General features: G+C 46.6%; 1 protein-coding gene across 1 annotated transcript in view; it reads right to left on the reverse strand.

Annotated features, from left to right (window-relative positions):
- Positions 1-25,972, reverse strand: part of LOC123031779 (collagen alpha-1(XVIII) chain-like) — a 36,704-nt gene that overhangs the window by 2,989 nt on the left and 7,743 nt on the right. Inside the window, exons 3-22 of the mRNA XM_044447096.1 lie at positions 22,372-22,482; positions 21,515-21,574; positions 18,744-18,812; positions 17,929-17,985; positions 16,801-16,998; positions 14,830-15,180; positions 13,319-13,438; positions 12,411-12,452; positions 12,205-12,231; positions 11,999-12,088; positions 9,914-9,958; positions 9,462-9,542; positions 8,158-8,199; positions 7,597-7,624; positions 6,423-6,475; positions 4,587-4,721; positions 4,240-4,302; positions 3,144-3,212; positions 2,492-2,686; positions 1,832-1,953 (exon numbers count right to left, since the gene is read on the reverse strand). Coding sequence (XP_044303031.1) covers positions 1,832-1,953; positions 2,492-2,686; positions 3,144-3,212; positions 4,240-4,302; positions 4,587-4,721; positions 6,423-6,475; positions 7,597-7,624; positions 8,158-8,199; positions 9,462-9,542; positions 9,914-9,958; positions 11,999-12,088; positions 12,205-12,231; positions 12,411-12,452; positions 13,319-13,438; positions 14,830-15,180; positions 16,801-16,998; positions 17,929-17,985; positions 18,744-18,812; positions 21,515-21,574; positions 22,372-22,482 — 1,958 coding nt within the window. The remainder of the gene's footprint in view (positions 1-1,831; positions 1,954-2,491; positions 2,687-3,143; positions 3,213-4,239; positions 4,303-4,586; positions 4,722-6,422; positions 6,476-7,596; positions 7,625-8,157; positions 8,200-9,461; positions 9,543-9,913; positions 9,959-11,998; positions 12,089-12,204; positions 12,232-12,410; positions 12,453-13,318; positions 13,439-14,829; positions 15,181-16,800; positions 16,999-17,928; positions 17,986-18,743; positions 18,813-21,514; positions 21,575-22,371; positions 22,483-25,972) is intronic.

A 25,972-nucleotide genomic window follows, 5' to 3' on the forward strand; every position in this document is an offset into this window, starting at 1 on the left:
GGCTGAACATGCCCAGTTCTCACAGTCTCTCCTCATAGGGTAGCCTTTCTAAACTCTGGATCATTTTTGTTGTCCTCCCCGGACCCTAATTTTCCTGCATCTTTCTTATATCTTGGTGTTCAGAACTGGACACGGTTCTAGATAAGGTTTAGCTAGTTAAGAGTATAGGGGAACTATTACTTCTCATGATTTGGAAGTAATACTTCTCTTAATGCACCCTAAACTCGCATTTGTCCCTTTTGTGGCTACAACACATTACTGGCTCATATTTAGCCTGTGGGCCACAATAACTCCAAGGTTTTTTTTTCTTTTTCAGTTTTATTAAGCCACATATTCCCCATCATGTCTTGATGCATTTGGTTTCTTTTTTGTAGGTGGAGGACTTGGCACGTGTCCCTATTGAATCTCATTTTGTTGTTTTCAGCCCACCTTCAAGTTTATCAAGCTTGCCCTGGAACTTCATTCTGTCTTCTAGGGTGTTCGCTATTCCACCCAATTTTGTATCATCTGCAAATCTGATTATCTTTCTTTATACTTCCTCATCTAAATCATTAAGAAAGATGTTGAGGAGCACCAGACCTAGGACTAAACCCTGCAGTACCCACTAGTTACCATTCTCCAGTCTGAGAAGGTGCCATTGATGAGCACTCTTTGTGTCTGATTTAGCAGCCAATTTTGCATCCACCTAGCAGTTTTTCTAACTTGTTCACTTTTGTTAATTTGCTTATCAGGATGTTGTGAGGCACTCCGTTGAAAGTTTTGCTAAAGTCAAGATAGATTATGTTCACAGTGATTCCTCTGTCTATTTGGGAGGTTACCCAGTCAAAAAATGAGATTAATGTATACATGTAGAACTTGCAGTGACAGCGAAAGGAGGCTGGAGAGGCTGATTTGGACTGTAATCAAATCAGTAATGTTGATGCACAGCTCAATGTCCCTTGCACTGTGCCATTTCCCTCCCTGAAGCTGCTCACCACAGATGCCTTTTGCCCAGCCAGTCACATCCCATATTGGAACGCAGCTGTGAGGAAAAATACTTGGAGACAAACTGGAGGAGAAAAGGTGTAGGTGAGAAGAGGGCTTCACACTCTGTGCTTATGACCTGAATGCTCAAAATTCACTCCTGAATCACCCCACCTTTTTTTAATGTGAATGAGGCGTTTCCATATTTCAAAGCATGAAACTGCTCTTGTCACACTACTTTGGCCCTAAGCCTCAATATTAATATGTTTTTGCAGTATCTTTACTTTCAGTGCTCAAAGCAACACATGCATATTCTCTCAGCTATCTTGCAAGATAGGCTACTATTATCCATAGTAGTATGGATAGACTGAGGAACGGGAGAACATGAAACCAACAGTTGATTGCCTAAACAGAACAGTCACTAGATGAACAGTGATGTGTACAGACACTATCGAAAAGGTGACAAGCAGCCTCGATTTTCTTATTTCTCTTGGAAATCTAATGTGGGACAAAGAAAAACCCCAGAAAAACACATTCATTTCTCTTTGTCTCTCCAGTATTTTCTTCAGACCCACACATTGTTTTGATGGTGCTGCTGCTGACATCCGACCATGGGGATGTGGTCTGGGGGGTTGAAACTGACCACTGGAGTCCCCAGAGCTGTGCACCCAATTCTAGTGCCATCACTAGTTATTTGAACTGGGGACTTGCTGACTTCTGCAGAGATGTCCCTAACCTAGCTCAGCTCTTTCTTTCTTCCCCTCTTGCAGGAAAACCGGTACATATATTTTGGGATTCCCCATTTGTACTTCCCTGTATATTCATACATCTCTATGGATGATGCTTTCTCTGACCACACCATGCTCACCATGCAGGATCTGTCATGACATTAAGCCCATTGAATGTGTAGATAGGGAACTTCATAGTGTTGAAATCAGAAGTGCCATCTCTACTGAAGAGGGTATTCCAGCTTTTTGCTAAAAGTTGGCCCTGCAATGGAAATGATACTTGTCAAGCTAAGAAATAATACAAGTCTGCATGCTGTACTCCCTTGTTTGCAGGCACAAGTCCCAGAAAGTCAGTGCTTCAGCTTGAGGAGCAGCATCCAAGCAGCTGTAAGAAGATATTGTCCCTTCCCCAAAATAGGGAATGCCATCTAGTGTCCTCAGGTGTCAATATTATGGCTTCCTCTGTGTTTCCTGCTGGATGGTGGGAAATTTGTGGCTCTCTACTTGTTTTGGCCTACATTTCCCATCAGCCATATCCAGCATAGCCATTGGTAAGGGGTTGTGGATATTGTAGGGCAAAATAGGTGGAGACTCCCGAGTACTGGAGAAGCAGGCACTGGAGAAGCAGGTTTCCTAGCAAAATGCTCAACCAACAACTGAACAGCTTCTGGGGATGAGGTATGAGAACAAGTTTGGCGATTACTGGGCAACTATGATATGCTTTCTTCACCAGATGATCCCTTCTGCTCAGGAAGGAGTGTATCAAATCAAGAGGAAGCCAACAAGATTTTGTTACTAGCCTTAAGGTTGACAATAGGCAGACCCCTGTCCGTCCTCTTCACAATCGAGACAAGGCTTTGAGTGGCTGAGGACAGGAACGCCCGGAAAGTTCCAGACAGCTTTGCCTCCTGTGACTGTTGATAGCACAGCAAGTCAGCACCGCCAATCCCATTCAGGCTACCAGTAAGGGGGACATTGAGTGCCACTAGGCGGAGCTAGAAAAAGAGAGAGAGACTTGATAAATGAGGGTAAATGGAGATATAGATACATATATTACATATATTACATCTAAGGAAGCCTTGGTTCAACAGGCGAGCCCACACACATCACATCATCAACTTCTTGCTATAGCTTTGTTAGCTATACAGGGTAAAATCTAATAAATGGAGTCTGTAGTACCAAATGAAAGCAAGTTTAGTTAGCTGTCATGGCTATGAACCAGACAGCTATGGGAATGGCAGTTCCAGAATTTTCTGCATCCTCAGAATTACACTTTTCATGGTTCTTGGGAGAAGCTGTCACAGTTAAATTAAATCTAAGGTGTGTCATTACATTTGCAGCAGTATAAGTGGCATTCTGGAAGGCAATTGAATTAAATTGGACTAAATTTGGAAAGAGTTTCTATAGCCAAAGGCAGATTCACTTTTTGCATGCCACTCTGGATGAACTTACCGAAGGAATCCTTTGGGAGCTGCTAATTGATGGAGTCTGAGTTGGTACTTGGCTTTCATCCTTTTGGATCTAGAGGCATAGGATTAATTTATTTAGATCTGTATTCCAACTCTTCATGATCCTCAAAGCAATTTACAAGAGACTGTGCTAACTTAACAGAGGGGGGGAGGTAGGAATCATAGGTAGTGTTTGAACCTTTAAAAATTTACTTGTAAAAATGTTTAAAGATGGCTTGTAGATCTTTTCTTGGAGGGGGTAATTTAAATCTCCCATAGTACTGTATTATCACTTTAGATAAAATCTTTTCTTCTGATACTGTGTTTAATACTTTTGAGGTCCTAAAAAACCCAGTTACCTAAAAGTATCATTAATCTAAGAGTGCTGTTGGTGGTTTATTCCACCTAAACAATTGCTTTCATCTTTTGATCAAGATGTGCTTGCAGCTTCTGAAACTTCACTTTTGTTACTGGATTTCAGTTGGGTGTATCTAAATTGGTAATTTATCTTTTTCAGAAACTGAAATATATCAGTTAAAATTTATATCTGAAAGTCTTTTAGAATAATGACATTTTCAAAACAACTTGCAATTGATATAAAACAATGAAACATGATCACCCATTATGGCTTTTTAGCCATGACAATTTGGTATGCTGTGGAAACACAGATCAGGGTGGCTGTACCAAAACATGTCACCTCAACAACCCACAGGCTGTTGTAGAGTTCTTGTACCCATAATGGGTTGCAGTCACATCTGAACCCAGATGACAACCCTGTCATGGCTATTGGGAACTGGCTATAGGACCCCATGGCAAAAGAAGCAAAAGCCCCTGCAAGCAGCTCTTCCCATGGAGAATGCTTGAGGGCAGCTGTCCCTGCGTTCTCTCAGTCCTCTGCAATTGTATGCTGTTTTTGGTTCATTATGGCTTTTCCTCCCTTCTCCCCTTTTCTTTCAGGAGATCATGAAACCCAGCTGTCAAGCAATCCCCCTTTGGACAACTATGGACAGTCCTTTCAAGGAGCCCCAGCAGCACCTTGGAGGAGCTGCCTTAGATTGTCCACCCACAGCATGGCATCAGAAGCTGGGAGAAGTCCTCACCTGAGTTTTCTCTGTAGACACCCAAGGGTCATCACCAAGAAATAAAGTCTGGGAATCCTCCAGCTGTTCAAGAAATAAGTAAAAGCAGAGATTCATTTAAAGCTGAACTAAAAGGCATGTGTATAAAAACGATTATTTGTTCTCAAATGTTAGAAGGTTAAATCAAGATGACTGTCATCAGAGGCAGCACTGTCAAACCACTCCAGCAACAGATGGCAAAAGGAAGCTTGCCCTGCACATCACACATCCACAAAGCCACTTCCCCTTTAGAAGTGATCTTTCAGTTAGTTGCCAAGTTCTATGAATGTTCTCACCCTGACGTAGATTAGCATCCCTACAGATCTTACCAGGAGTTTGCTCCATCCCTTGGGGGTCCGGAAGAAAGCTTCATTCTCTTCCCTGGCATAGACCAAGCTGCCCTCAGGAATGGAGGAGGCGGATTTGAACATCAGCTCTTTCGACTTGAAGATCCAGGAAGAACGCTGAAAAGTGAGGGAGATGAATTTTAGCAGAAACACTGACATCTATCCAGCCTGAACTGGAGAAAGGACTGGGAATCAGGGCTATGTTAATATGTTCTAGGCCCTTTCATTATCGTTATCATCGCAAAAGCTTGATTGTTCTTTGCTCTTTGTTATATTACTGGAACTTACAGCATTTATTCCACCTGCACCCTGGTTTCCAAAGAGAAAGCATGTTGTTTCAGGCTGGAAGCTAAATAAATAAAATTCAGAGAGAGAGAGCTAGCCAGCTAAGGGGGAGCTAAAAAGGGGATGTTGTGTACATTCCACTTGCACTTCTGGTAAGCAGCCTCAGAAGGTTTTTGTATTGTTTCAAACCTTGCTTGAGAAGAGGTAGCAATTGGACTGTTCCTGGACCAGGGGTCTGAAAATGGGATGACTGGATAAATAAGCTTGAATAAAGGAGGGTTTTTAAAAAAATAGCCTATGACCTTTGTTAAATTGCCATCTGTAACAGGTAGCACCTTTAAGCAGAACAAAGCCCTACAACTCCCAGCATCCCCAGCCACCAAAAAGCTCTCTTTTCTGTTCTGTGTCCCTATCCTGGATTAAAATGTTACCAAGTTAGGAGAGGACACAGCTAGTGATGGCTATGTATTGAGGGAGTATCTTTACTCCAGATGCTGGGGATGAACCAGAGAGAAGATACCTTCATGGCATGCCTACAGCCTTCTCCCTTGGCAATGTGGCCAACTGCTGGTGGAAACAGAATACTCGGATGTCATGGACTTTTGGTTGGATTGAGCAAGATATTATTTTTTCTGAGACCAGTGCAAGTGACTTGGGGCCCTGATTCACACAATAGCAGCTGAGCTCTCATGCCACCTCCTTTTCTCCAGCACCACCGCAGGGCGCAGAGAGACAGATGCGATTAGCCTTGTGTGCTGTGGCAAATCTTCAATGGCATCCCCAGAAGTAGCAGCTTCTGTTTAGGCAAATGAGTCTGGTAGCTGCCTGTCACTAGCAGGGAGTTGCTAAGAGCAGGGGATAGTGCGGATGTTACAAGGGAATCAGTGTCTCGTGGCTCTTCTCATTAAGGTATCCACTGAACCAGTCTAGCAAAGAACTGAGTCTGCTCCAGGCCAGTGCCTCCACGAATGGTGGTGCAGTAGCCAGAAGCAAAGCCTCCAAGTGCAGCAACAGTCTTCCCTGTGACTGAGATGTGCTGGAAAAGAACTCCTGGCTATTGGCTATGACCGTCCTGCCCATTCTTCCATGTGGCATCCATCTGGCTGCTATGAGAAGACCCTCCTGAGCAAGAGAAACCATCCTGGCTTAACATATATGTTTACTAAATAAGCTGGATTCCCTTAATGTCTGCCCATGATTGAATGCTACTTTGGACAGTCCCTGCAGCATTTGTCCTTTATTGCATGTGGGAACTTAGGCTAAACAGCTGCATCAAGGAACGTCAAACCATGACATGCACCTGTGGTTCCGTTCCTTCTCTGATGACAGTGTCTAGCACGAACATGGGGCTATGAGCTTTCTTGTAGCCATTTTTCTTATACAGGCAAGTCAACTTTAAAATACTTAAATAGGAGGTGCCAAGGGGAAGCCACATTGCCCCGCTGATTGGGAAGCCCTGTTCTTTAATCCGGTGGCAGGAAATGCACCCTGCATGTCCTCAGCACAGAAAAGGTAAAATGCAAGGCAACACACCTTGGAACCATACATGTTTCCACTGAAAGAATCCTTCAGAGGCAGCTCTAAATCTGCAAAGCAAATCAGGTGAGAACATAAGCGGATCAGATGAAAAGACCATCCAGCCAGAATTCTGTCTGCAAAGGGGCCAACTGGCTACCAATAGGAAACCCACAAGCAGGACATGAATCCAACAGTACCCTCCTGCAATGTTCCCCAGCATGGCCCAAGTATTGCCATGGATACAGGAGGTAGCATATTGCTGTCATAAGTTGTAGCTATTGCTGACTTCCTTCTCCAAGAATTTGGCCATGAATGGCCATGCTCTGCCCTCTCAGCTAGCCTTCATTCCTTCTCTGTAGGAGGTGAGTTTTCCAGCAGCCTTTAAAAACAAGAGCCAGCCCCATTTCCTACACAGACTTCACCCAGCATCTTGGAAGAGCTGGCAGACAACAGCCCTCCCCATCTTCTGCCAGCCCACTATTGGCTCTGTTTCCCAGATTAGCCTGCTGCCAGTTCTGAGAGGTTGTACGGAACAAAGAGCAAGTGCATCTTCCATACATTTTGGTATGTTTCTCTTCCTTCATGAAGTCAGGAAAGAAAGGGTCAGCTATGGCTAAACATCTGCTAGAAAAGTCTACCGCCTTAATAGGGAGTTAAGCCTCCAGCCTGTAGGTTGCCTCCCTCTGCTATCTGTCCACACCAGGAAGGGTCAACTTCCCAAGTGCAGAGGTGAGATCAGACCTGCCATAGCTCAGGAGCTGAATCTCAAAGTTAATTGCCATTGCCAGTTAGCACAGAGAAGGTATATGAAAGGGCAGAAATGCCTTGGTTTTTTTCTTTCCAAATAGTCTGAGTAAGAGCAGAAATGTTTCCTCTTGCCCATCTTCCTGTCTGCTCCAAGCCAGGATGCTCTAGGTAATTCAGAGTGGAGGACAAGGGTGGAAGAGCAAGCTGGGGCATTTCTGTCCTTTCGTTCTTTCCCTTCTCCCCTGTGCCCAGGCTTGGCTAATGCAGTGACAGGTTATACAGTCAGAGAAAAGCACTGGGGGAAGCTGGATCCTATTCACAGGCTGCAAACAGCCATTCCCAATATATACCAGCAGGATCAGAAAGCAGTAGGAAAGGCATGCAAGACAGGTGCACATTAGAAGCATTTCTGGTTCCAATACAGCAAGGAAAGAGCTTGTACCTGCATCCATATATGGGTCCTGGTGCACCTGGAAGAAATGAGAGCAGATGGATGAATGGCATATTATCAAGCTGTATCGATGAACTATGAGGACAGAAACACCTTTATCAATGCAAGATGGGACCCACTGGTAAATGGGATCAAATGAGGCTGAGTTGCACCAGTAAGCATTCTTGCTAAGCAAGGAGCCCATTAACTTGATCTGGCACTCCTTCCTCCACACACAGAGAGCTCCTGGGTCCTGGAATCAGCAGCAGATTCTCTCTCGCTTTTGTGCACCTATCAGGCTTGTAAACTGTAGTCAAAAGTTATCTTTTAGATAACTTCAGATCTCCACAATGGTTGCATCCAAAGAATCAGGACCAGCTGTCTTCCATGGTTATTATTTACTTATTTCATGTTTACACCTCCAAATAGTCAAGTCTTTCTGGGTAGCTAATGAAAGTTGAAATGGCTCTGTACTAATCAAGGTCTTCTCAGACAACCTGGTTTGCTAAATGGTACTTTCTGCACCTGGGGGCACCTGTCCTTGCAGGATGTTTTTGAGGCCTGTCAACTTACCGGCTGTTTGCAGTGTGGCCTGGGTCGGACAGAGAACACTCTCTGGAAAGAGACAGATCAGTCCAAGATGAACATCATGACAACAAGCAAATTTACAGGGAGGTAGGACAAAAGAAAGGATACAGGTTAAGGGGATGGAGGTCAGGTGCTCCATAACTTTCTCAGTAGCATTTAGGACTAGGGACACAATCCTAGAAAGTAAAGGACACTAACCCACCACACTAAGTACTGAACCTCTTCCCATACTGTTGTGGATATTCACTTTTCACCTTCATAAAACACTTCCAAGGCACATGCGTGTTGCAGAGTATTCAATCATGTTCTGATCACACTCATCACAGCCAAGCCTGTTGGGCCTTGGTTTAGCAACACCTGAATCCTACAGTATGTTCTCAAACACCCGCAACATCACTCTGCAGCAGCATATTACATATTAATAGTGGCAGGGTAAAATTGCCTTTCAGGAAAGAGAAATCACTCATCTTTTCATGATAAGCTTCTGACAAACCCTGAAGCATCGTTGGCATAGTTTGAAAACCTGTGATGTAAGTGGAAGCCATTGGAAGCTCTACCTTGAGGTTGGAATAATCCATTCATCAATCCCCTTCCACATACAAAATCAACCCCACAGAAAAATGCTTAAAGGAGCAACCTGGTGGCTCATACAAATAACGCATGCCATATAATGTAAGAGAAAAGTATAAAATACCCCCTGGCAAGAAGCCAGAGAACATGACCTAGCCAATCCAACACGGGTTGATGGAGGGGGACAAATTTGTTTTGGTACCCAAAGATGGTAATTGCCATTGTGCTCCCCACAAAGGAAAGCCCATTCTTTCCAGTTTTGCAACCTGGAAGGTCACAGAGTACAAGGTGGGACCTCACCACAGCCAAAATACGGGGAAATAGTCCAGCGCCAAGGAACCTGCCTTGGAGGCTTTCACCAGGTCAAAGATGCCTCTGGAACTTGGCAGGGCAGGGCAAGGATGTAAGGACACTGCAGTGAAGAAAAAGCAGACAGGGAAGGACAAAGCAAGTCCTTTTGCAGTTGCCCATCCTCTGAAAATTGTCCCCTCCTAAATTCACCTTTCTTCTTCAAATAAGGAAATAATTTTCCTTAGTAAAACTGCCAGTGTTGAGATACGTGTGTAATTAAAGCCTAAAAACAGAAGAACTGGATCCCTGGTTTTCCACAAAGCACTCCTCCAAAACCAATGCTTGTTCCCTGTTCCCCAACATCGAGGCTTAGTTACACTCATGCAAGCTAGCTGTGCAATGGCTGAATTGAGTGGGAAGTCACTCACGTTGAGGTAAAGAACCCCTGGTGGTCCAGGAGGGCCTGGGGGCCCAGGCAAGCCAGGACTTCCTGGGGGGCCAGGAAGACCCTAGAAAGAAGGAAGGAAAAATAGGCAGCAGTTATTCCAGAAGGCATACCCTGAAATTCTACAGCAGACCATGGATATTTCCCACAAGTCTGAATGTGCTGGCAAATAGCATGCCTGCGTGTGTTAATGGTTTCCCGGATTCCATGAGAAACTATTGAACTCTAATCCTCAAAGAAAGCTCTGTAAATGTACAACCAATCTGGGAGCTTTGTTGCATACATTTAGACAATGTGCTATCTTGGAGAAAGAGGTCAAGATAGCATTCAGGACATCCTGAAGGTTCCAGAACAGGATACAGGTTTCAAAAATTGGCAACCCCAAATCCAAACTGAGATCTTTTGCAGAATATGTAAAGCTGGAAGTGAACGTACATGATTGACAATTGCTCCGTACATATCTGTGTTTCCTTTGCCATTCTGCAGGAGAGAAGAAAAAGACGTAAACACAATAGCCCGGTATTGTTACTGCCCTATCTTGCCCATCCTCAATATTTTCACAGAATAAATTTCCTGAACTTGATATTTCACATGGATTGCAAAGTTTTAGGTCTTAAAAAAATAACTGGGATCACTTCTGAGTGCAAACACTTGTGGTGGAAACTGGGAGTCATGTTTTTGTTGACCCATGCTGAAAGATCCATGTCGATGCCACTTTGGAGGGAAAGTATCTCAGCAATATGGCAGTTTCACCTTGGGATGGGGAGAAAAAGTACAGCACTCCAAGAAATGGAGGTCTTGCAACTTGTGTGCACTACAAGATGAGATCCCAGCTTCTCCAATATTTTTCAGAGATACAGTGAGACCCAGGAAAGGACCCAAGGAACTTTGGACATTCCTTTATTGCTTCTTCCACAGGTAAATCATTCTTGACTCAAATACCAGGGTCCCCTTAATGTACCTTGTAGGGAAACACTGCCCAGTGCAAGTTAAGTTGCTGCCATCTTATGTAGTATGATAGATTAGTAATGTTGTATAAGCCACTCTACCACCCTTTGAAAGCTGACTGCTTCCTATTTGAGAAGATTGGTTGAAACACCCTCCTAAGTGATGTTTTATCCCATTTAGATAAAACAGCACTTAGGAGATGTTTTATCTAAATGGGAATCTACAGGGAATGAAGATCTGAGAGCAGTACTCCAAAGGGATGCACAGTGGTACCTCGGCTCACAAACGCCTTGGTTCATGAACAAATCGGGTCACGAACAAAAATGTCATTAAAATGTTGATGTGGGTTGCGAACTCCGCATTGGGTGGTGACCAAGATCACAGCCATTTCCCCCTACCCCCCTGAGTGGGGAGATGGCCGCGATCGCAGTTCTGTTCATGCAGGGAAGGCCTGCGTGATCAGAGGTGCGCCGCTACAGGAAAGACGGGCGCAATCTCGGCCATCTCCCCCATAGCTGCGCCGCGCCCGTCTTTCCTGCAGCAGTGCGCCTGTGATCACGCACGTCTTCCCTGCACGAACAGAACTGCGATTGCGGCCATCTCCCCACTTGGGGGGGTTGGGGGGAGATGGCTGCGATCACAGTTGCTTTCATGCAGGGAAGGCATGCGTGATCAGAGGTGCACTTCTGCAGGAAAGACGGGTGCAATCTCGGCCATCCCCCCACCCCAACCAGCACGATCACGGCCATCTCTCCCTCCCCCAGCATGCTGTTTGCGCCCGTCTCTTCCTCCCCCAGTGTGCCCGCAATCATGCCTGTCTCTCCCCACCTCCCCCTAGCACGCCGGGATGACGGGCACATGCAGGGATGACGAGCGTGATCTCAGTCGTGCTGGGGGGGTGGGGAGATGGCTGCGCTTGTGCTTGAGGTGGGGAGGGGGAGATGGCTGTGATCTTTGTTGTTGTCACTTTGCTTCACATTTTTCTGATTAAAAAAATGGTTACAGAATGGATTAACCTTATTTACTTTGAACCTTATGGGGAGATTTAACTTGGCTCACGACCAATTTGGGTCACGACCAGAGTCCTGGAATGGATTAAGTTCATGAGCCAATGTACCACTGTATAGATGGGAAAGGAAAGTGGATTGAAGTGGGAGAGACAGAAAGGGAGGCAGAGAGAGGGGCTGGTTTCTAGGGAGGTCTTTCAAGTGCTTCTTTGGGAATTCAGCACAGGGTTAGCTTGCTCCCTGCTATCGGAATCCCCATTCCCCTCCATTGTGTTCTGCTTGTATATGTGTAAATAGATATTACAATGATTTCACTGCTCTGTTATCCAAGGCAAACCAGTACATCTAGTGCTGTCCTTGCACTTTGAAACTTGGCAAGGCAGAGAGCTTGTAACTGCATGAGACACAGGGAAATGAGCACACGACTTCTCCCACTATCTCAGGAGTGACACTGTAGGCCTTGAAGGCAGTGGAAGCATATTGGCCAGGAGTGGCGGCTACACACTGAAGCCCGGCCAATGCTCGGCCAGCTAACCTAGATAGGACACAACTTTTTGAGATGTACCTCATGGTATGTAAAAGGCATCCAAGCATCTGATGAGTCAGGAATAGCTGGGTACCGCCTCCTTATTTCTTCACAGCACCTGCGACAATCCTGTGTGAAAGCAGCATTTTGAACTTCAGAATGAATGTGAAAAGCAAAAGGGGGGGAAATCCCCTTTCCATCACTGAGCCTTGAAGGAAAGAGGTATTGTTTCCACAACTACGCACCAGCTCTCCTCGGTCCCCCTTTTCACCCTGCAAAGAATAAAGAAGAAAAGAAATGTAGAGTTGGCCGAATTACATACATATTTTATGCTCTGCCTTTCTAAACAAGCCTACAATAGAGGCAAGGTAGGAATACACCATCGAGGGGGCGGGATGAACGGTAGGTCTCTCGTTAAAGAATAATGTTAGTGGGGATGCTGCTTGCTTACCTTAGGACCTGGAGGCCCAGCCAGTCCTGCCTGAGGGTTGCACTGCCAAGAGAAGAGAGAACACCAAGCCATAAGCTACCACACAAAAGGTGACCCACCTCTTGGTGTCCTTGCATAAAGGACAGTCTGTGAACCTGCACTGTGTACTCCTTCCAGTACGCGGTGCATCCAGAGCGGCATGAAACAGATAAATCATGCTAAAGACAACCACCAGTAAGAATAAAAGAACCAAGGGAATTTTAGAAGGGAGAAATGATGTTGAAATTACGAGCTAAGTGGACTAAGGAGGAAGGGAAGAATTAATGGGAAAGCAACTTGTGTCCCATGCTGACTGGACATTCCTTTTAATTCCTAAAAAGATAGCCAGGATTTTTTTAAACAGTGTTCTTAGTAAGGGTGGAGGAACCCATGATTTTTGAGCTTACCAAACTTCTCTAATTTTCAAGCTAATTTTGCCCTGTTTCTTACTGATTGTTTGTTTACAATCTATTTTTCAGCTTGTGAAATGAGAAAAGTTCACATTTTGAATGGAAAAAATACACACTTACTTCATGCAGATATACACCCATCTGTGTGTATATTTTTAAAAAGCATACATTTTCCTTCCATTGACTAAAGCATAAAATACACTTTATAAAAAACATGATCACAGTTGGCATGAATTTGTGAACAGCTCCTGACAAATTCTGCTGCCTACTCTTGAGTTTGGGATAGTGAACATGATTGTTTCAGACAATTTGGGAACATATATGAAATGCTTCCACAACTTTTAGTTTTCACAGCTACAGTCAAAAGTTCTAGATAGTCACGCTAAATATATATATCCATGTTTCCTTTGAGGGCCACCCTGCCCTCTTTGCTGCAGGCAACGAACGTGCTGGCTCAGGGCTGGGTCTGTCCCCACTCACCTGGTGCTCAGCATGTCGGCCAGGGTGGCCCATTGGGCCAGGGGGACCAGGAGGCCCCCTTTCTCCAATCGGTCCTGGTATCCCTTGGGCTCCTTTTAGGCCAGTGTCGCCTTTTTCACCCTGCAAAATAAAACACATGGAACTTATCATGGCTAGTCCAGACAGAAAACTCAGGGTTCATAAGTACCAAAATCTGACAAGCAACGAGAGAGGGTGGGGAGTGCAAGAGAGTGATTTAGGCATGATGTCCCTTGCTTCTGTCACATTTACATCTTCCCAGCCTTTGATCTGAGGTGCATTTGAACGGTTATGCTTAAACGGTTACAGAGCATTAGCAAAATTGCTAATGTGCATGTGCAACAGTAGCCCAATCACTAATGTGCATGCTTCCTGCCATGTTACCAAGGAGCTCAACCAGTGCCGTAAACTGCACAACACGTGACAAAAGTCATAGAATTTATCGCCTCAGTGACGGTTGTTGAGATAGGGAACTTTAGAGGAGATGAGAGAGATTCCTGGAGGAGAGGCTTCTGTTCATGTGCCAGGGTGTGAGTCAGTGCAACGTGGAGACCAACCAGCCATGCTAGGCATCCTCACTGCCCTGTGTGAACTGACGGTCCAACCAAGCTTGATAGTAGGGCCCAATCTAGGAAAAGTCCTACACTGCTTGAGGCATGCTGGAAGCTGTAGGGCCTTCTTCTGTGTAAACACATGTAGGACTGCACCTTTTATCTGTCACTTGGAAGCAAGTGCGGGCTTTCTAAAAAAATTAACAGCAAGACACTTAACAGTACCTAACAAAGGGAGCCAGTGTGGTACAGTGATTAACAGTGTGGGTCTGGGACTCAGGTGACGTGGGTTCTAGTCCCCACTCAGCCAAGGCGCTGAGTGACTTTGAGCCAGTCATGGGCGCTCAGCCCAACCTACCTCACAGGGTTGTTGTGGGGATAGGAGTGAGGGCAGGAGGGGGAGAATGGTGTGAGCCACTTTTGAGTGCTTTAAAAGAAAAATGGTCAGCGAGGCACTTTTCATTCCTCCATAGAACTGAAAGGCTGCCATGGACTCTTTTGAAGGGCCATCCTCAGGAACACCATTGGGCTTGAGGTGAGATGGTGTTGTGGGGGGGGGCAAAACCCACTTTCGATGTCCCCAGTTTCTTGGAAGGATGGGCAGGTTTTGCCCGTTCCCCTGCCAGCCTAGCTACTTGTGGGCCATGTACTTTTCCCCTTGTTGACATTTGAACCTGTTTGCACAGGCACAAACCTCTTCATCTGCACAGACCAGGTGTGGATTCTGCCACCTGGTGTGATGTTAGAGTGAACTTAAACTGTAGGAACCAGCCTGTACAGGTGAGCTAGCAAAATGCCTGTCATTATGTTGGAAGACTTGTTTATGGAAGGAGGCCTGCAGAGTGCTCTCCCTGGCCTGACCAGTTTAATTGTACTTTACTCTCCCCATCGCCTGAGTCTCTGACCCAACTCTCCCTAAGGCTTAGTTATGGCATAGGTTACCTTTGGCCCATTCATGCCTGGATGCGCATCTCGTCCTGGAGGACCTTCCTGCCCAGGAAAGCCGGGAGGTCCTGGTGGTCCCTCGGGGCCCGCCATGCCTGGATGTCCTTTGGGGCCCATGGCTCCTGGAGAGCCCTCTGCCCCTGCTGGCCCTGGAATACCTGGGGACCCTGGCGGGCCAGGCTGACCTGGTGTACCAGGGAGGCCCGGGGCACCTTGTGGACCATCGTGCCCTGGGTGGCCAGGGGAGCCCTGGGGGCCTTCAGGTCCTGGGTATCCTTGCGGTCCAGCTGGGCCTGGGTGGCCGGGCGGGCCTGGAGGTCCAGGAGGTCCTTCAATAGTGGAGAATCCCTAGGAAAAGTTGCAGAAATAAAAGAAAGAAGTAGGACTGTTACCAATCGTTTAAGACACTGAGCCAGTGGAACACTCTTCTGCCTCTGACGAAGGCCAAGACTGCGTGCTGCAGGAGAGAAGTAGGTCAGCCAAAGACAGCCTTGCTTTTCAAGTGGGCTGCTGCAATCAGATTGGCTGTAGCAGCAGCTGGGCCGAGCTAGCCAGAGCTGTGTAAGGGGGCAAGCTTGTGAAGCACCCCAGTGACAAAGCATCCACCCACAGGCAAGTTAAGCACCCATATGAACGGAGGAGCAGGGCGAGGAGGCCCACACAGTCAGTGCCATTTCTTCTGCTCTCATAGCAAATAACTGTTTGCGTGTAGTTGATTATGACTATAAATAATATCTGCAAATAAAGAACTGTGCACAAATTCTCCACCACCTCCTAGTAAACAACTCAGTTTTCAAGATAACCAATCCCAAGATGAGCAGGAAAAGACGTGATGGAAGCCAGCAGCAGCTTGTGGGTGTGATTGTCTACCAGATGAGCAAAAGTCCTAGCGTGTGTTTGGGATAATGAGCTCCTGGCTGTTGGGGAACAAGTCCATTCCCCTGAAGCCCAGGCTGTTGATCTGGAGGGAACTGAGGCAGAAAGCTGATGGACCACACCTCCAGATGTAATAGCTGTGTCCCAAACCCTGGATGAGAGTGCCTTTGCTCTCGTAGAGAATGGGATCTTGGGAAGGAGGGGGGTCATTCTCAAGAAGAGGGTCAACATCTCTTAGAAGGGACCCATTCCACCAAAGTCCAGCCAAGGATGTGCCTCTGTGGAGCACAGGGCTTGTGGTAGTGGGAGATCCAATAATTAAACCCATAGACAGCTAAGTCTGAGATGGGCATGTAAACGACACAGAAAATTGTCTACTTGCATTGAAATTTACAGATAGCCTGCACCGCCTAGATGGTCCTATTGGTGCTGAAAAGAGGGGAGCCGGTACCTCACATGATTTGTAGCTATATTTCTGTTAATGTAGCCCAATACAGCATTTGCTTTTTTGCAGCCACATCACATTATTGCTTCATATTCAACCTGTGGGCTTCAATTCCAAGATCTTGCTCATGTAAAGTATTTTTGAGCCTAGCATCTCCCACCTGGCACTGTGCATTTGGTTTCCTTTTCCTGGGTGTAGAACTTGGCATTTGTCTCTATTGAATTTCATTCTGTTGCTTTCAGCCCCATGCTTTAGCCTATGAAGATAATTTTGAATTTTGTTTCTGTCACCTGGGGTATTAGCTATCCCAGGTTGCGTCATCTGCAAATCTGATAAGCATTCCTTCTTGTTTAAATCATTAATAAAAATGTTGAAAAGCACTAGTCCCAGGACTGAGCTCTGTGGTATCCCACTTGTTACCTCTCCCCAGTCTGAGAAGGTGTTGCTGAGAACCTCTCTCTGAGTCCCATTTTATAGTCAACTATGGATCCAGCTGGAACACAGTTTGAATTCTGGGCTGTATGTCTACAAACAAAGATGACCTCTGGCTAGGAATCTAATGATACTTCCAAACTACTGGAATAGGTTTGAACATGCATCTCAGTTCATTCCTAGTCTTTCAGCAGGAAAGGTACCCCATATCTCACCTTTTCAGAGACCTCACTTCCATCTTCGGCACTAGTACCTGGATTGGACAGGCCTGGATGTCCTGGAGGTCCAGGTGGCCCAGGTGGCCCTGGAGGCCCTGGCAGCCCAGAAGGTCCAGAAGGCCCAGGATGGCCAAGCTTTCCAGTTTCTCCAGGTAGTCCTCTTTGCCCTGGGGGTCCTTGGTCACCTTTGTCTCCCTGTCAGAAAAAAAAGAACTTCTGATGAGAAATACAGTCATGTTCACAAGGAAGGTCAAATATTCAAGTACTTCTGTGGTACAAGTTCTCCTTTTATCTCAAGAATGCCACAGGAGAAATTCCTGCACACCAACAGTTGCTTAGGACTATAGGTAGGAGCCAGCACTTTCCTGCAACGTGCCTGAATGGGAGACACTATGGGAGGAGAGTGTGGACACGTATTTTGGGGGAATTTAAATGTATCGTGAGAGGTGGAGTCCCTGCTCCGGGAGCCAGCCTTCGAAACCAGGTTCCACTGGCATTTCAGTGAAAGATCCTGTGCAGCTGATCTGGTGTCTTCCAGCTGGTTGTTCTACAAGCCTTTATCCCATAGCCAGCATGGACTAGGGGTGAGGCAGCTTGCAGTCCAACATACCTGGAGAGCGCCAGGTTGGTGAAGTCTGCCATGCAACACCAAATCTTTCTTGACTTAACACGGGGAAAGGATTTATTTTGGTTGCCTTCTAGTTGCCTGAGTGCCCACCTCTTCCCTGAGGTCTTGTACCACTCCCTTAACAGCTCCACAGCGTAGCTCATGGCATCAGCTCCTCTTAGCATGGAGATACCATGATGGAGAAAGTCAAATTTTTAACTATCTTACAGCCCTTAAAAGGCAGAAGTCCACTGCTTTCAGGGCAAAACTGGAAACCCAAATAGCATAAATGTAGCATAGTTTTCTATGCTAAGGGACAGGATGGAAGAAGTGGCCAGAGAACATTGAAGGTCTGTGCGTAGAAGAAGGTGACACCTAGATTGCCTCATCCCCACCTTAAAGTCCTAAGAATGGGATAAAACAGTGAAAATATAAAGACCTCATCTGGTTGCACTCTGTGTTCTGCCTGCAAAGTGGCTTGGCTTCCCTAGTACCACAGACAAAAAACTGATGCCCACCTTTGGACCACGAGGGCCAGGTATCGCTGGACAAACACACTGTGAAACATTATTCATCTACGGAAGACAGAAAAAGCCGTTAGTGATAGGCTACATCTCCCATACATCATTCACAAGGGGAAGAATATGAAATCCTGCTTTGTTGAGGTATTCATAGATATTTTTAGAATGCACATCCCATTTATTCAGCCAAAAGAAAAGCACTGATAACACAATCCCAAGGAACAGCTAAGAACCTACAATAGCCACTGCAGGGTTCAGGGCAATCTCGGAAGGAAAGAATCCCACCATTTGGTCATGTTTCCTCTGTAGGGTCGCAGCAGAAGGATGAGGTGCTCATCTCACTGTCGGCTGGTACCTTTGACCAACTTCAACTCTTCCTAGAAGAATCATACTGACCTCCGCCATCTACAACAGACTCTGTGCCCTCATCACATCCACATTGGATTTTGGTGATGTGTTCTATGAGGAAACTGGCTTTCCAGATGGTTCAGAAGCTGCAAATTGTTCAATGAGCAGCAGACCGATTCCTACCAGAGGCCAGACGGTCATAGCATGTTATTCTTATTCCAAGCAATCGTTACCAGCTCCCAGTTTGACACTGGGCTCAGCACAAAGTGCCAGGGTAACTTTTATAGCTCTAAATGGTGTGGATCTAGGTTGCCTAGTGAACTGTCTCCTTTCATGCCTGAATACCAAGGACAACCAATTCCTCTGCTGCTGATGTTCTCACACATAGCCCTCTGCATGAGTGAGTGACCCTGAGCTTTAGAAGGACTGCTTTACATACACCTGAAGAGCAAACCACAACATACCTGCTTTGCCAAGGAGTCCTCCCTGCCCAGGGGCTGGTGAACTGAAGGTGTCAAGAGTCTTGAGGTCTCCTGGATACAGGATGATGAAAATTAGGAAATCATCTTCACTAAAGCGCCAACTAAGACTGGATCTCTTCCTCCAGCCATAGAGAAGTTTTGCGTCCCACCCAAGGGCAGGTCTGGCAACTTCTTATGGTGGAAGAAGATCCAGCTGCAGTGCAGTGCACACATATGCTTGTGCTCAAAATATCAGCTCCAAGAAGACCCTGGGAAAAGTCTGGAAGGCTGCAGATTCTCAGGGAAGGAGAGGAAAGGAGGCAAGTCCTCTGAGGCCCAAGGCACAAGAAAAGGCCTAGCAAAGAGGAAATGGGCAGATATATGCCCTTGCTAGTAGCTGGTAGGAGTGCCATCATCTTTTCCTCTTTACCCCGAGAACAGAGGTAGCAGCAGATGACGTCTCTTCCTTGGGGGCCACCTGCCAAAAACCAAAACAGATTTGTCTTTTAAAAAGCCACCAGGTCAGGGCCGTGCATATACACGAGGATCGAGATGCCAAACACAAGCCCCTCTGGCAACTCCATGGACTCCCCAGTACAGTGTGCAGCATCGTCAGCACAAGTAACTAGACCACTCTGGGCAGTGGCAGAGCAAATATTTTGCACGTGAAAGGTGCCGGCCCTGGGGAGGCCCTGCCAAGCAGTGTGTAGACAATACTGAGGGAAGTGGGACAATCATCTTACTCGCTCTATGTGCTTCCTGGCCTATGCAGCAGATGCCTTTTGCAGGACGAGAGCCCCAGTTGCCAGTGGTAGCTACCAAATGTCAGTGCCACAATCCCTGATGGTCATGATTACTCACCCTTTTAAGTGGTGGAAGCACTTGCTGGGAGATAATGGGGAGATATAATGTGTGCATAGATCGCCTTTGTCATATTCGTGCAATAAATCCCCCCTAACAGATCAACTTACCAGAGCTGCAGGAACAATTTCTAATTTTACTGTCTAGCTGAGCTGGAATTAATGGCTTGGTGTTCAGGTATAATTAATCGCTGTTCTTTTCTTTTTTCTTTCAAGTGAAAAGGAAGTGGTCCCGAGGTATGTACTGGGCAAGGATTCTGTTCCTCCAGCCCACCTGGGTTTTAATGCCCGTATCCCAGGGAGACCTCCAACCAAGAACTAAAACTCTGAATAACCGAAACAGCAACCACTGAGTAACCAAGAGCTGTATCAGCTGGGTTTACCCCACCAAGTATACACTGACAGGGTGTTACATGGCTCCGTGCAACACACACACACTATGTATGTACACTCATGAGGAAGCATGCATTGCAAACATATGGTGGCTGAATTTGAATGCTGCATGCAAAATATTCATGTTTCAAATGTATTTGCAATTAATGTACGAAGCGGGCCATGAAGATAATTACTCATACCTCTGGGTCTGATTGAGGGGAAGGAGGTTTAGGTTGGAAGTCATGAAGTCTGGGCAGATTTAAGGTCTGGCACCTAGTGTTCGTCTTTTTTAGACAGAACAGAATGATTTTCAGGATCCCGAGAGCGCAGAATTTTGTTTTGTGAAGGAAGTGTAGGAAGAGCAAGAAGTTGTGCCTGTGAGCAGCTCAGAAACCACAGTGTGATGGGATGGGCGGCCCTTCCAAATAGCCAAGGGGACCGCTTCTTTCAGTGTGCAATCCCAGTGCTCCACGGAGGCCCCGAAACATTTCAAAGAAGGTCGGGCAAAATATGGCTGCAGCAGTGCCACTCTCAGTGGGAACGTCACTTAGGGAAATCCCTCCTGAAGGATTCAGAGCTGCAGAGGTAAGATAAACCTCACGAGTGCTGCCTTGTAACCATGCAATATGGATTCTCCAGTCAGGGAAGTCAGCGCTCTCAACTGACTCACTTCAGTCCTCTGATGTTTTTCCTTTGGGGCCAGTGGAGGCAAGTGTGATCTTTCAGTCTCCTTTGTCTGAAATGTCAAGAAAGTAGGAGGAAGCTGGTAAACTGTGGAAAAGCTGGTACTTTCCAGCTAAGTGGAAATGCCAAACAAAGGTTTCTGGTTGAATCAGATCATCTGTGAAAGTGCTTGTTTTTCAGGAATATCCACTTGGGACATATCTATGCTACTGCCCTAAGGATCATTAACTCCCTCTCCACAGGCCATCACTGAAAATATAGTTATCATAGACTCATACAGTCGGAATAGGTCTACAAGGCCATCTGGTCCAACCCTCAGCTCACTGCAGGATTCAAGTCTCCCATCCAGATTCTAGCCAAGCCTGACCCTGCTTAGCTTCCAAGATTAAGCAGAACAAGGCACTTCAGGCTATACAATTCTTTAAGGGGAACAAGGGCTTTCCCTCTCCCTTAAAGAATTTTCCCTATTAGGGAACCCCACTAAATGACACTTCCTACAATTCTTGGAGGGAATCTCCGATAGCTACACTATCATGCAGCTGATACAATTTTTAGCATAGTTCAGAAGGTGTACCTGGGATTCCATAGTGGGGAACCAGTGCCATTGTGGCGGTGATCTTTTAAAAGGAACATGAACCAGAATTAAAACAGTACTTCCACATGCCACGTAATATAACACTACATTTATCCTAATGGTACAACAAAACTGATCACACAGGCAAGCTCCACCATATCATCCTTCCAAAGTGAACTTCTGCTTTTGCTTTCCTTGGCCACCATCCCTTGTGTGGTATCCTTCTTGCCCCTCTTTTTTCAAGAGGGCATCAATTGATCCATAGCTAAAGTTCAGCATACCTCTTCTGCCATTGGGGAGGGTTGGCGAGCTGATGGAGTTGAGAGTTTTGTTGAGGTCCTCTGGAATAGGAGATGGCAAGAGTTAGTAAGTTGCCTTTTCTTAGGCACAAGCCAGGACCAGATCTCTTCTCATGACAAAGACCAAGTTGCTGCACAATCTACACATCTGTCTGTTTTCAAAAGGCAGCTATTTTTTAATGGTCATTTCCTTAACTCCAAACATATGAATCAGCCTTTTTTTTGTAATTTGGCCTGGCTAGGGCTTTATTAATGTGTTTCCTCATTGTAGAACAAATCATTATGTGCTCAGGCTTTAATTTTTGATTGTAACATCTTCACCACAGAATGGTGATTTTGGCAACTTAAATGCATCTGTAGAAAACACAAGGAAGTGAGACATTACTGTAATTCCCTTTAGATTCAAAACAAACTCAAGTTGCTTGGCACTTATATAGCCACAACAGTTCCATCAATGCACAAAATGGAGGTTTGTATCCATCAACAGGTTCACAGGATTACCAAAGTTTGAAAAATTACTTCTATTTAACCCCCTGGGATGGAGCAAAGCAGCCAAATGAAGACAGAGGGTGCTTTCAGACAAGCAACACCCAGTCCTAGCAGCCAAATAGTATTCTGTGATCTTTTGTCCTTCCCTTTTTAGTAGATTATTTTCTAGTTAAAAAAAGATGGAAGAAATGTTGCGAAAACATGGGATAGCTATAAAGTGATGATTATGGCAGTGGCCAGACATTCTGTAAAATTACATGAATAAGGCAGGGTGATGACACAATGACATCTTCATTTGGAAGCACCTTTAGGAGGCCTGCCTGCCATCCTGGCAACCCTTCTCTGGTTACCTGGGTCTGCAGGAATTCAAGCTCTTCTTCCTCAGCACTGCCCTCAATGCTCATCGAAAAGGGAAAGGGAGTGTCAGGAAGCTCTTCCTTGCTGTCAGCTGCTAAGATGGCCTGCAAGGAAAACGACATTTGTGAGTGCACTTGAGCCTGGCACAATACAGATGCTGGCTTGCTATACGTATTATATTGGTGAAGGGGGGGAGACTGGCTTAGTGCCATTATGCATATTCATCTCTGTTTCTGGAAGGTAGGGAAGAATCTGTATATTTTGCTATGTTTGAATAATAGTATATTTTCTTTCATTAGCAGACAGGTGGAGCTAACTTTTTAACAGGTGCAACCTCAAAATTGCACCCTTATGATCCAGGCTACATATGGACCCCTAATTGATTGCTCAGTGGTGAAAAAGTATCTTTGCACATTCTCAAAAGTCCTTCTGGCCCATATTATTAAATATTATCCTCCCTGATTCTAAAAAATAAGATAGAAGAAGCCAATATTAAACCCACAGAAAACAGTTGCCACCATCATGGGCTCGCACACCCCATGAGCAGCTCACATCTCCCAAAACTGTGGGAATAAAAAGGGATGCAAGTTCTGAGGCTGAACAATGGCTCAAATGAGATCTGAAGGAGGAAAGGGGAAGCAGAGTAATGAGTCTGTCCAGTAGGATGGCGAGCTGCCTGTTTGCACAGGTGAGGCTAGAAATGGTGTGCCACCCATTCATAGCCGTGTCTCCTCTGCCCACAGTCACACTTGTCTTGAGTTACATTCCCCCTGGATGATGCTCTCCGCAGAGCTGCCTTCTAGAACTGTCAAGAAACTTCAGCAGGCCCAGATTGCTGCCGCGGGTCTGTTGACCAGGGACAGGTGCAGGGTGCACACAGCTTCCTTGGCTACCTGTCTGCTTTTGTGCAGACTTCAAAGCGCTGGTTGTGACTTCTGAAGACTCATATGGCTTGGGACTGGACCACCTGAAAGATCACCTTCTTACATACAGGTTTGCCCAATTCTTAAGATCTTCTGGAGAGGCCCCTTTAAGAAAGGGCACATTTGGCGGTCACCCAAAAGAACACCTTTTTGGTGGCAGCTCCTAGACTGGAACTCCTTGCCAGGGAAGACAAGGTTTTCTCCCTCTCTGCTGATCTTCCATCTGCATGCAAAACTGTTTTATTCAAGAAGAAAGACCTTTGGTCTATAAGCAGGTTATACCTGCAAGGTATTTTTAATGTTTTCAATTTAAATTTTTTATCCTGCAATTATGTTTTTACTGCATTTCAATATATTGTTTTAATCAACTCTAAGCTTGCCTGCATTCTGCATTGAATGCTATTTTTGGTAGGAAGGTGGGGTGCAAATCAATCCATCCATCAATCAGATGGATAGCTCTAGAAGGTGGCAAGGTGGGGGACCACTATTCAATTTTCATGGGACACTCAGGAAGGTTAGAGGATGGTTGAAAACATGATTGGTGCACGTGTCCTGCATCTTGCAGGTTACAAGGAGTAGGGCATCCTGCCGGAGGCTGGCCCCCGATCCTGGAACTGGTGCAACTACGAAGTAAGTAGTCTTTCGACACAGAATCAAGAATCACTCTTCTTCTCTCCCCTCCCCGCTTTAGCTCACTTTTGACTAGCCAGGCCCCCTCAGCTGGCGTCCATGAGTAGCTACATCCTCTGGGGGAGCCATTTTCTGGCAGCACACACAGTAGTTTCTCAAATGTGCTCACCGGTCCCTCTGTAAGGGTGCAGACCCGATTGTGTGGGTCCGCCCCCGGAGCCGGATGGATCCGGAAGGATTCCTGAAGGCTCTGGGGGAGTTTCCGGCTGACAAGACGGGTGCTCCTGTCGAGGCTCTGGTTGAACTGTGGAATGGGGAGATGACCAGGGCTGTAGACACGATCGCTCCTAAGCGTCCTCTCCCACCGGGCAGAGCCCGCTCTTCCCCTTGGTACACTCCAGAATTGAGGGCAATGAAGCAGGTTGGGAGACGGCTAGAGCGTAGGTGGAGGAAATCACGTGATGAATCTGACCGAACACACTTAAGAGCCCACTATCGGGCCTATGCTGTGGCGGTGAGGGCGGCGAAAAAGAGACACTTCTCCGCTTCCATTGCCTCCTCACAATGCCGTCCGGCGGAGCTCTTTCGAGTGGTGCAAGGCCTGGTTCACCCAGGGCCAAAGGAAGAGCTGACTCCACCCTCAAAGGCCCGCTGTGACGACTTTGCCGAGCATTTTAGGGAGAAAATCGCTCAGATTCGTCACGAGCTGGATTCCACTATTGATTCAGAGGTTTTAAGGGAGACACCAACGCTGCCGTCTGGTCCAGAATTATTGGATGAATTTCAGTTATTGCGGCCCGATGATGTGGACAAGGTGCTTGGACGAGTACGTCCTACCACTTGCCTTCTGGACCCTTGCCCGTCTTGGTTAATAAAGGATTCCAAGCACGGGATTGGAACCTGGATCTTGGAAGTGGTTAACGCTTCTCTGAGGGAGGGTCGGGTGCCTGCCCCTTTAAAGGAGGCGGTAGTCCGACCGGTCCTGAAGAAGGCGTCACTGGATCCAGGGATGGCCGCTAACTATAGACCAGTGGCCAACATCCCGTTTCTGGGCAAGGTGTTAGAGCGAGTGGTGGCGGGACAACTCCAAGCACTCTTGGATGAAACTGATTATCTGGACCCATTTCAGTCCGGCTTCAGACCCGGGTACGGTACTGAATCTGCCTTGGTCGCCCTGTACGATGACCTGTGCAGGGAGAAGGACAGGGGGAGTGCGTCCCTGTTGGTTCTCCTGGACCTCTCAGCGGCTTTCGATACCATCGACCATGGTATCCTTCTGGATAGGCTGGCGGGATTGGGGGTCGGAGGCACCGCTTTGCGGTGGTTCCGCTCCTATCTCAACGACCGATTCCAGAAGGTGGTGTTGGGGGACTATGGCTCTGCGCCATGGCAGCTTTGCCATGGGGTACCGCAGGGTTCCATTTTGTCCCCTTTACTGTTCAATATCTACATGAAACCGCTGGGAGAGGTCATCAGGAGGTGTGGGCTGCGGACCCATCAGTATGCTGATGATACCCAGCTCTACCTCTCGTTTTCCACCAATCCAGGTGAGGCAGTGGCTGTACTGAACCGGTGCCTGGCCGAGGTAATGGGCTGGATGAGGGCCAATAAACTGAAGCTCAATCCAGACAAGACGGAGGTCCTGTTGGTTGGCGGTTCGGGCTTCAGAGAAGGTGACCTGAACCTTGTCCTGAATGGGGTTGCACTCCCTCCTAGGGACAAGGTCCGCAGCTTGGGAGTGCTCCTCGACCCGGAGCTTTCACTTGAAGCTCAGGTGACAACAGCGGCGAGGAGCGCTTTCCTCCAGCTTCGGCTGATTCATCAGCTGCGCCCCTACCTGGAGTACGACTGCCTTGCAACAGTGACTCATGCGCTGGTGACTTCCCGTCTTGACTTCTGTAACGCGCTCTACGTGGGGCTACCCTTGAAGACGGTCCGGATACTTCAATTGGTTCAGAATAGAGCTGCCAGGCTGCTGACGGGGACTGGACGTTATGTTCACATGACGCCAGTTCTCCGTCAGCTTCACTGGCTCCCCATT

This window comes from Varanus komodoensis, unplaced genomic scaffold, assembly GCF_004798865.1.
Source record: "Varanus komodoensis strain SLA01 unplaced genomic scaffold, ASM479886v1 scaffold50, whole genome shotgun sequence".
Lineage (NCBI taxonomy): Eukaryota > Metazoa > Chordata > Lepidosauria > Squamata > Varanidae > Varanus > Varanus komodoensis.